The sequence below is a fragment of the Rhinoderma darwinii genome, chromosome 4, assembly GCF_050947455.1.
Source record: "Rhinoderma darwinii isolate aRhiDar2 chromosome 4, aRhiDar2.hap1, whole genome shotgun sequence".
Lineage (NCBI taxonomy): Eukaryota > Metazoa > Chordata > Amphibia > Anura > Rhinodermatidae > Rhinoderma > Rhinoderma darwinii.
In genome coordinates, this window is record NC_134690.1 from 258,230,085 (window position 1) to 258,242,179 (window position 12,095).

The 12,095-nt window shown below is 37.4% G+C and overlaps 1 protein-coding gene across 1 annotated transcript in view; it reads right to left on the reverse strand.

Annotated features, from left to right (window-relative positions):
- SLC35F1 (solute carrier family 35 member F1) overlaps nt 1-12,095 on the reverse strand; it is a 357,370-nt gene that overhangs the window by 30,975 nt on the left and 314,300 nt on the right. The window contains exons 4-7 of the mRNA XM_075862418.1: nt 9,751-9,910; nt 9,130-9,298; nt 2,387-2,439; nt 635-789 (exon numbers count right to left, since the gene is read on the reverse strand). Of these exons, the coding sequence (XP_075718533.1) occupies nt 635-789; nt 2,387-2,439; nt 9,130-9,298; nt 9,751-9,910 (537 nt within the window). The remainder of the gene's footprint in view (nt 1-634; nt 790-2,386; nt 2,440-9,129; nt 9,299-9,750; nt 9,911-12,095) is intronic.

Here is a 12,095-nt window from a genome sequence, read left to right on the forward strand (position 1 = left end):
CTTTAGAAAGCTCTTTGGTCTTGCCCATGTTGTAGAGGTTAGAGTCAGACTGATTAATTGAGTCTGTGGACAGGAGTCTTTTATACTGGTGACCATTTAAGACAGCTGTCTTTAATGCAGGCACCAAGTTGATTTGGAGCGCGTAACTGGTCTGGAGGAGGCTGAATTCTTAATGGTTGGTAGGGGATCAAATACTTATTTCTCTGTGCACAATGCAAATAAATATATATTATTTTGACTATGTGATTTTCTTTTTTTTTTTTTTATATAATCTATCTCTCACTGGTAAAATTAACCTAGCCTAAAAATTCTAGACTGCTCATGTCTTTGACAGTGGGCAAACTTACAAAATCAGCAAGGGATCAAATACTTATTTCCTTCACTGTATGTATATATATATCTTTCCCTCTCTCTCTCTTTCTCGTAAATAAAGGGTCTTCATTTTCACTACATTTGGAGTGCTGCCTCATACTTGGATTTTGTTTATTACTAATTCACACCAAGTTGAGTGTCTGGAGAGGATTTGTATCCAATACTACATCAGGCGGTGCTGCTTTTGTTTATGTATATATATACATATATATGTTGAAGCTATATCCCATGTTTGCTTAGGTGAAGCAGAACTTTAACTCACCTTGTAATGAAACAAGAAAAGACCACAGAAAAAGGTGTAGAGTTCTGCTGTTAATGTGGAGAGGTTGATCGCAGTGGCACTTGTTTTTTTTATAACCACAGGAAGGAAGCTATATAGGCCAAACATGCAGGCGGTAAATCCCACATACAACAGACCTGTACAAAAAAAGACAAGCATTACAATTAGAAAACACTCTGCTGCTGAATCTGTTCATACATAAAGGGGTCTCCACATTTTGGGATTCTGCAAGTTTCTATTGTGTGTGTGTGTGTGGTATGGGATCGGGAAAAATATTTGATTTATTTTTTTCCTAGAAACATTGCCACTTGCCTATGGGTTGTGTCTGATATTGCAGGTCAGCCCCATTTACTTAAAGAAGTGTGATTTGTTTCTTAAAGAAAAAAATAATAATTCTAATAACATACCACCCCTTTAAAACCTGAAAATCTGTTAAACATAATGTACATGAGGAATTTTAAATGCCAATGAATTGAGCTAGATGACCCTTTGGAGTTCAGTTCCTTCAGATGCATTAATAAAAATAGAAAATGACAATCCTATCCACCGGTAAGTATTCCAGTTGAGATGAGATATTCAGACAAATGGTAGTCCCAGTACATAACCCAACCTTTTTGAATCATGTTTTAGTACAAAGAACAGATACAAAAGTAAGGAATCAGACAATAGCAAAGACAATGATAGAAAACCATATATTTAAAAAATATATATGTGTACTTTGAATTGCAGGTAATTTTGAAGTATTGTTTGAGGCAAAAAGTTATATAGTAATATATATATTTAAAACAATGCGCTAGAGATGCCTTCATACACCATTTTTTTTTTTTATACATTTTTTTTTATTGTGGCACACAAAGTGAATAAGTAATAAACTGAAAGGCCAAATTTGACTTAAGAATTACCATGCAACCCCACAAATATTTTGTTCTAGAGGTTCTATAGAGATGAAGAGGAGGGTATCAATGTCTGCCCAAATGCATCTAAGCTGTAGCCAACAGTTAATCAACTTAGCGTATTGGAAATTTATTAGTGGAATAGATTTAGTAGTCCGTTTTCTTTTCTATATACTGTCTTGAATACCTTACGCCTCTTCAGCCTGAACAAGACAGATGTTTTCGTATCCTTAACCGAATTAACAAACTTGAGTCTATTGTATATTCACTGTACATGTACATCTTGTTCACTATTTTGCATGTATACACTTGTAATACTGACCTCCTGCACAAATGATACGCATTTTACTAGTGTATTAATACAAAATATTTTATGTATTCACCAAAAGGCCCAATTACCTAATAGAACAAATAGAAGTCCTTGTACAATTAAATACCAGTTTGGGCAGACATAGATGTATTCGTTATGCAGGCCTATATTGCTGCAATCTCATTTGTATGGTTTATGCACAGTTTGCCTTGGGCAAGTTTATTTTTTTTAGAATTATGCATCTGAATATATTTAGTATTTATTTTTTTATGGTCATTGCTGTTAATAGTCTTTATATTCTTTAGGTTCATGTTAGAGTGAAAATGTCACCCTCTCTGATTTTATTTCCACCTTGTTCTCCTTTTGGTGCTGTTCTCTACCCAAGATAATGGTGCAGTAAATGTTCTTTAAGTCAGTGGGTGGAGAGCTCATTTAGGAAATGTTATGAAGTGGCTCGGGTTTTGATAGATTGCAAGGCCGTTATTCATTGTTTAGTGAAGCATTATTTATGAGGGAATTTAAATGGCTTACCTATTTGCCAGTCCCAGGGTACTTTTAGCAACTCTTTGTGTTCCATTATTGCTCTGAAAGACAATATATGTTTCAATAAAAACACAATATAATATGTCAATCTAAAATAGAGTACGTTATACAAATAAAAAATGATTGAACAATTTACTGGCACAGTGAAACTTTTCAGGTTTAATCAAAGAATTCTCAATATACATGAAATATGAATGTTTTATCTCTGTTTAAATGACGGGTATTTCTAAAAATTTGATTTTCCTTATAAATGAGAATCTCTACAGCCCTTTCGAGTTATTTTATTCGTGATTTTGAGAACTCAATTCAATTGGGACACTTGAGTGCAAATATTATTCTTATAATTTATCTTTATTATTTTAGAACATAATGTTATGTATATACTTAAAGAGGTTGTCTAGTTTAGAAAACCCCTTTTTAAATACCAGATTTCAGAATTCTAAGTTGATGGGGGAGGGCAATCAGGATCCTTTTCTCTTAGATGGAGTCTAGAGTGGTTACAAAGATCTGGAAGACCAAGCATGTCCGTGCATTACTTTGCCAGCCCTTGATTTTTATGGTAACTGTGTAATGCTTCATCTCTCCTGCGGTGGCAGTGCAGAGGAATTAAACACTTGCTGAATAGGTTCCCTTACAGATCACAGCTGATTGATAGGGGTTCAAGCAATAAAACACCCTGTGGTCAGATTATTGTCAGTTGGGACCATTCTATCAAAAAGGGATTGTCCAAGGCTGGCATCTGTTTAATAGATGAATATGAGAATAAATGCCACTGTAATACATTTGTTTGTAGATGGGCAGTAAACAAGAAAACTGGACTAAACTTAGTCCGAGAGAAACGTCTTTAATGGATCTCTTAAAAAAGTGTTTATCCATGTATACAATTGTAAAACGAACATCACCCATAAATTGAATTGTGGACCATGATGTTTTGGGGTAAAATTCTGCATTCTAACATTAGTTAGCTGGTAGGTCATCTGTCCAACCTACGAAAACTCTGATTTCTTTCACTGCTAGGAAATGATAAGTGGCACTATAGCAAAGAGCACTCTGGTTGACACTTTTTAACCCTTTACTTAGAAGAGGAACCTGCATGCCAGTTAGGAAATTGCATTGTAGATAATGTCCACACTGCAAAATCTGTGGCAAATCAGGCAGTAACTTTGGTTTACGGTAATTTGCAAAATATACAAGAGTAAAGGGTAAAGGTTCTACATTTTAATAGATAAAGTAAATGTTATTAATATCAAGTATTATCTACCATCTTCTAATATTGCATATAGTATCAGAGCCTTTGTAATATATGGAACAATACCATTAAGACCCCCATAAGCCATGCACATTACACCTTCATATATGTTGCCTGTCTGTCTATGAAATTTGTTACACCATTTTTCTGCTCTTTCTACATAGCGGTGAGAACGATATACTCCCTTTAGTCTGGAATGGCATATTGCTGGTCACCCCAAGAAAAGCTGTAATACCAAATAGCAAAGATTTTAAGCTAATCCACAACCTTTTTAGAAGAAACTTATTTAAAACAGAGACGCACAAAACTTAAACAGTAAAATAAAAATGAATGCATGAAATGAAGTGTTCTTTTTTTTTTTCTATTGGAGTCATGCTAAGTTATTTTTCAGTTCATGAACAAATGTATCGTAATTGTCTGCTAATGCTAATATGTGACAGATTTAAATGGATGAAACATTACTTACAACCAAAATCTATCAATCAAAGCCACAATCAATGTCAGAAAATTACCTGCGACTATTGTAAAGAGCTGTCACTTTGACAGTGTAATCAATACAACCTTTCAATATTGCAGAATGACCACATAATAAGCATGACATTGCTGCAATAACCAGATTAGCTGTCAAATGCTGCTGAATAAACAGTCCACTATGAATAAATCTAGGAAATATCTAAAACAAAAATGTTTACTCTATGCGAGTCATGATAATAGCTCTGATCCTAGGTATATCATAGAGAAACTTAATAAAGCGATTATAGATTTAAAAAAAGAGAGATTCCATTAGAAATGACCTGTTACAAGGTGAATGATATATTGTTGACCTATATTTTTAAAGCTCTGTTCACACTACCATTTTTATATTTGCAGCAGGAGTTTCCGTATTTTTTTACAGCAAGGCTACTGCAGTCTGTAATGCTATTCTTGCAATCAAAAATACTGGAACATTGATGGACCCCATTACAAATAAATGGGATCCATCAGAATCAGTTTGAAAATTTTATCCGGCATAGATGTCATGGCATTTTTATGAATAGAAGCCATGCCGCTAATGTGAAGGGCTCAATTGTCAGATTGCACCACTCCAAAGGACAGCAATAAACCTTAAAGTGTTATTCCCATTTGACACAGTAACCGTGCCAGCTATAGTACAGTGCCCTCATAACCGTGCAAGCCACACAGTGCCCCCATAACAGTAGCAGCTACAAAGTACCCCCACAACTGTGCAAGCCACGATGCCCCGATTACTGCCAACTACACACCATAACTGTGCAAGCCACACAGTGCCCACCTATAAAAGTGCCAGCCAGACAGTGCCCCCCCCCCCCAGTGCACCACTAGTACTTTTCTATTGCTGCTCCTGTACTTCGTGATACTGGTACGGATGTTGCCATCTTTATCTTGACTCTGATAACTTGCTGCAGTGTGATATCACACAACAAAAGCCATTGAAAAAGTCAAGATAGGGAGAAAAAAATACACGGAGCACATGGTGCATCATCCAAAGGTTTTTAACTGTATTACATCAGGGAAGGGAATGGTGCTCACCTGATGACGTTGTGCTGGGAGCACAACATCCTTGATGGTGGATTTGATTATGGAGGTCCGCAGCCTGGGATTCTTCCGGTGACCCGAAAGGTTCCTTTAGGCACAATATATGAAGAGTCAAGAAAAAGTGGGATCCCACTTAACGGCGCTGTTCCTCCCCAATGAAAAATACTTCTTGACTCTTGAAGATAAAGGATCTTGTCACTGTGTATTTAATGCGTTAAAAGTCAAGGTAAAGACGGCTACATCTGTACTCTTCTCTCAGCATCAGAATAATGACTATCTTTTAACAGGCTTGTATTTTCGAACTATCGGGACTCACATAAGCATTTTTGTACCCTGATCATTGGAGGCAGTGCAGAAAGGCATCACGCTCCGCATGTGGCCACTAGGGAACAGGTTGTACACCCCGATTCTAAACCAAGAAAACTTTTCCAATTTCCCCTCCTCAAAAATACAGTGCTAAGTATGGCATGGTAAAGAGGTTGCTGCCTGTCATAGCTCTTTGCTGAATTAATTCAACTCTGTCTCAGCTTTTGTTGATCCCCTCAACAAAAAAAACCAAAAAAAAGACAACAGCTGATGCTGCCAATTACCTAAATCTATTCATAAATAATTTAAAAGGAGATCTTTGTTGAGAAGGATAAAATGTTGATCTGATGCTCTCCTGCTCATTTGGGACTATGGGACACAGAGGATCATGCCTAATGGCAGCCCTTGTGGTAAAGGGCGTCTGGTCCTCAGGATCAGGGGTGGATTATAGTTCATGCACTAGTTGTTGGTGACGTAGTCTATTTAATATTGCAATATAGCTCTGTGCCGAATATTAAGTTGTACTTTACTTAAGGCTCTTTTGCACAGGCAAAGGTTAGCCAATGAACGAGCAAATGCTCATTCATTGGCTGATCGCATCTTTTATGCAGCACTAAATATTATTATTGTTGGCGGCACATCTTCCTGTGTAAACCAGGAGGTGTGCTGCCCACATGATGCAAATGCATGGGGACGAACGATTGTTCGTCCCCATACTAAATGACCATTGCTCCATTTAAAAGGAGCAACGAGCACCGATAAACATGCTGTAGTGTTGATTGGTGCTCGTTTTATCTGCCTGTGTAATCCACCTTTAGGCATCTCTAGTAAAAGTTTTTGCCCACAGCGTCCTGTGACGTAAATCCAGTACGGAATGTAGAATATGCAATATCTAAATGCAGAGAATTGTTTTTCAAGCCAGACTGCATATGAACCTATGTTATTTTTTTTTTTATTGTATGCTAATTCTCTTGGTCTCCTGGTGCACATAACACGTATACGTCATATTGGCTATATAAACTTCTGTAATTAATAATGATGTCAGTTATGAATAGGAATGCAGAACTCTGTGTACAAACCATAAACCTTCTTTAACCCCTTCACGTCCGCCATATGGCTATATACGTTCTAACTGCCGATGCCCCATGCAGTTAGCACGAGTATAGACGTCGGCAGCCTGGAAGGGGTTTAATGAGTGCAGTGCTGTTTCAGCGTGACCTGCACTGCACTCTCATGTGGGCTTTGAGAGCCCCAAAATACACCCCCCCCCACTGTAGATAGTGCCACCCACAACCCCCGCAAAACCCTCTGTAAATAGCACCACCTAAGCTCGCTCCAGCATCGGAATCCCCGGCCAGCGCTCTGGCCAAGGATTCCCCTCCTAGAGGGAGCCCCCGCCGTCTTTCCATCCCCGCTGTAAATAGTGCCACCCTCACTGCAGATAACAAACCGCCCCTGCCTTGCTGTAGATAGCATCGCACCCCCCACTGTAAATAGCGCCACCTGAACTGACCCTAGGAGCGGAATCCCTGGTGTCAGATCGCACTGACAGGAAATTCCGCTCCTAGGCAGAGCACCTGACGTCACTGTCCAAATGATGGACAGTGACGTCAGGGGCTCTGTCTAGAAGCGAAATCCCTGGCCATGAAAAACGGATGCCAAATGCGGGTTAAAAACGGTTAGACGGCCAGGAAATGGATTCAAATCTTGAGACACATTGATGCAAAACAGCCATGAAAAACTGACAGTTGATTCATTGTTGACTGCCATTTTTCTCACTGTCGTGTGTATATAGCCCTCTTCACTCTTCCCTCACAGCGATTTTTTTATATATATTTATCTATCTATCTATCTATAGATATATATATATATATATATAAAAAAAACCTCAAAAAAAGTGGGGCATCAATGACCCTTGGTCATGAAAGGGTTAACCTAAAGAAGCTGCATTCATGTGAATTCCTACTGGAGATTGAGAAAGTTGTTACATTGCCGTAACAGTCTTCTTCTTACATAATGTTGTACCTGCCTCTTGAGATACTTTGAGGCCGAGGAGAGCTGACTCTAGCGCTGAGCGTGCTTTATTTCTCCAGAATGCATAAATGAGAAATTCAGCAATTAATTACTAAATGAAAACATATACATATGTTTCACTTTACTGGACTAAAGGCCTCTAGGGAGACACACAGCTAACAATACTTTAGCCAGTTTGTATGTTTCCAAAGAGTAAAATATCGCAAACATATCCCAGGTTGCTTCCCATTGCACTTTACCTTCTCAAATGGCTGGCCTCAAATGACAAAACTCTACATTGTTGAAAAAAAGACACCTCTTGTTTTCAATTCTAACATTTGAGTTCTTCTGGATCATTTGTCAAAGGTCCTTGAAAACTGAGCATTTCTAGAAATATTTTATGAGAACATATGTAGAAGTCACGGGTTTAAATTCAAGATTTTTAAACAAGACTATAATAAAGCGATTGTTTAAGGTTCATTCATTTTTATAAAAAATGAATGGTTGTCAATATTTAAGATGAAATATTATAAAATGTATAGATCAATTTAAAAAGGACAACCAGAAAAGTAAGGAAAAATAAACAAAGTAATATGTGAAATACGTTTGCGCTATATAAGCAACAGGAAAAAATAAATATGAGCCCACCTATCAACTGATCGACTACTTTAACTAACAAGTTTCTGCTTTAATCTTCCACATTTGAATCATCAAGGATTTTTTTTTGCTAATTATGTCTCTAACTTGATTAACTCGAATTCCAGATTATTGGATTCTGGATTAAAATCAAACTCCAATTTTTGGAGGCAATCTAAAGAGGATATGAAACAATTGTTTAAACAGAAGTTCTAGAATAATTCTAGAATAAGTGTTCATTGATGAGTATTGTAAGGCTAGAATATATTGCCTAAGGTGCTTTTATACACTTCGAGTTTAGTCGCATTGTGCGCATTATCGATCATCTCAACATGTAAATATTCGCAGGCCACCACTTCAAAATCAAGATCGCAGATCTTCATGTATGCAAAAATTTTGATCAATGGATACGCAAATCCCTGTGTGTAAATGCAATTGCTCAATTGTCTGGCAATTAAACCACTCATCTAGACTGTGGTGCTCTACCTCTGTACTATGTGACTATGATTACAATCCCATTACAATATTGAGGAATCGCCACATGTAAACACAAATCATTAGATTTTTTTCCAGACCAGTAGCGAATGGTCTCACAAGTGAGATATCGCTGTACGCATTAACAAAGCATGTAAAAGCACCCTTAGTTTGATAAATACTATATATGTATATATCTATACATATATATATATAGATATATATATATATCTATAGATATATATCTATAGATATATATATAGATATCTATATATATATAGATGTATGTATGTATATATATATATATATATATATATATATATATATATATAAATATATATAGATATATAGATGTATGTATATATTATATTGAAGTATATTTATTCTAATTTCTTTTGTCTGTTTTAAGTAATCTTATTTAGGAAGTCTTATCCATGCTTCCATATACGTTTGTCCAACCATCAGTAGAGGTTTAAATGTTGTTATGTCACATACTTACAGCTGTATTCCACTGAAGAAAGATCCAAAGAGTCCAATCATCCCTAGTAACTCAATTCGGCTGAGATTTCGAATGATATATTCTTGGCACACACTAGAAATCCCATACAGAGTGGCACCACCAAGAACCAATACATCTCCAATTAGTTTGCTATCTCCAGGAAAAAATGCTGTGAACAAAATGTAAAATAGAATATTACAAAAATACTTATTTAAAACATGAATTGTCTGTTAAGAAATTTGAAAAGACAGCATTCTCTTTATATTTGGAGATTTTTCGCAAGACTATACTCGTAGAACACTGCTATATATTTTCAAGCAGCGACAACAATAACAATAGACTCTGTTAACAGATTGATTCATGAGAGGTATTAAAACCAAATTAGGTTTACAACTGGTTGGTAACTGGCTTTCACATCAGTGCTGAAAATATTATATTCATAAGCGTTGCCATTTATATGTTCTGGAATCGTGCAAAACAAACCAACCGTATTAAAGTGTCTAATAGAGTGGTTGACCATTTCATATGGTCTTGTGATGATAGCATCCGGCAAGTTAGATGTTGTAATTGTGTCTAGTGCAGTTATGTAACAGCATTAATGAGTACAATAATATGATTTACCTTCCCTTTGTTGTCTTCCCATAAGTACATCTGCTCCGGCCATGCAACCTATTCCTAAGATACAGGCAATTGCACCAATAAAGTGTAAAACCTTATATCGCACCAGCAAGAAAAACCAGGACAGTAATATGACCACGGGGATAACAAAACAATTAAGTAACTGCAAAAAAAACAACAAAAAAACAGTAATTAATAATTATTTAGGTCAAATAGGAATTTAAATAGTTTTCTTAGTAAAGCAATATGGCATCTGACCAGAGAAGTAGCTGAGTCCCAGTGCAAAAGCCATACCTGGCATCACACTGTATTGGATTCGAATACGCTATAAAAGTATTCATTTGTATAGTGAGATAGTTCCATCTAAATGATTACATCATTGTGAAAGTAGCATGATATGCCACCTAATTACTGTAAATAGTGGCCATTGTAAAGTTAGGGACTACTGTAGTTATGATTAGTTCAACAGATTTAAACATTACAGAGATTATGCATTACACATATTGCTCCAGAATCGGCAACCTTCATCAAGTTCTGTAAGGAAAAAAACAAAACATCTTCCAGCTTTACCATGAGGGAACTCCTCTTAAGCATTCTCCTATCCTGAGGAATCCCTACTAACTTGCACACATTGATCCTTTATGCATGGACAACACACGCTTCTCATACTACCTCCTATCCTGCTGTATAACATTACATTGGGACAACTTGACTGCAATGTCCTTCAAACTTATCCAGGGGTAGGATGTAAAATTTTAATAACAGGATCTATACCTTGCTGACAAAGATATACGTGCCAAAGAAGAGAGTGTACAGAATGTGTGTGTACAGTGCATTCGGAAATTCTTCAGACCCTTTCACATTTTTCAAACTTTATGTTGAGGCCTTGTGCTAAAATAAAAAAATTATGTTTACCCCCATCAGTCTGCAATCAATACCCCATAATGACAAGGTAAAAACAGAATTTTAGAAATTTTTGCAAATTTATTAAAAATTAAAAACTCAAATTTTGCATGGACATAAGTGTTCAGACCCTTTGCTATGACACTTTAAAGTTAGCTCTAGGGACCTCCCATTTATCTAGATCATCTTTTAAATGTTTCTACACCTTGATTGGAGTCCACCTATGGTAAATTCATTTGATTGGCCATGATTTGGAAAGCTATTTCTGTCTATTTAAGGTCTCACAGCAGACAATGCATTTCAGAGCAAAAACCAAGCCACAAGGAAGAAAAAACTGCCTGTAGAGATCAGAGACAGGATTGAGTGGAGGCACAGATCTGGAGAAGTGTACAAAAAAATTCTCCTGCACTGAAAGTTCCCAAGAGCACAGAGGCCTCCATAATTCTTAAATAGGAGTTTAGAACAACCCGGACTCTTCCTAGAGCTGGCCGCTCCACCATACTAAGTAATCAGATGAAGGGCCTTGGTAAGAGAGGTGACCAAGAACCCAATGGTCACTCTGGCTGAGCTCCAAAGATCCTTTGTGCAGATGGGAGAAACTTCCAGAAGGTCAACCATCACCATATTGCTCTGGACCGCAGACTGGGCTGAAGGTTCACCTTCCAGCATGACAATGACCCTAAGCACACAGCCAAGACAACACAGGAGTGGCTCAGGGACAACTCTGTGAATGTCTTTGAGTCGTCCAGCCAGAGCCCTGACGTGAACCCAAATGAACATCGTCGGTCCCCATCCAACCGGACAGAGATTGAGAGGGTATGCAGAGAGGAATTGCAGAAAATCCCCAAATTTAGGAGTGCAAACCATGTAGCATCATACTCAAGAAGACTGGAGGCTGCTATCGCTGCCACAGGTGCTTCAACTAAGTACTGAATAAAGTGTCTGAATACTTACCGTATTTTTCTGACCATACGATGCAGTTTTTAAACCCATAAAATGGGGTTTGAATTTGACTGCGTCTTATGGAGAGAAGGTATCTTTTTTCTGGTATTATTACGAAGCAGGGGAGTGCAGGAGGGATTTAGTGCAGCTTGGAATGTCTTCCGACGGGCTGTGTCATTTCTGTGACTCGTCGGCTGCCGTTCTTCCGCTGTCTGTAGTGTCGGCAGCATGGAGGCTTGGGGTTAGAAAGGATCACTCATTCTGTGTAGAGTCCAGAGTCTTTCGAGAGAGTTTAAAGAGGCTCTGTCACCAGATTTTGCAACCCCTATCTGCTATTGCAGCAGATCGGCGCTGCAATGTAGATAAGAGTAACGTTTTTATTTTTCAAAAACGAGCATTTTTGGCCAAGTTATGACCATTTTTGTATTTATGCAAATGAGGCTTGCTAAAGTCCAACTGGGCATGTTTAAAGTAAAAGTCCAACTGGGCGTGTATTATGTGTG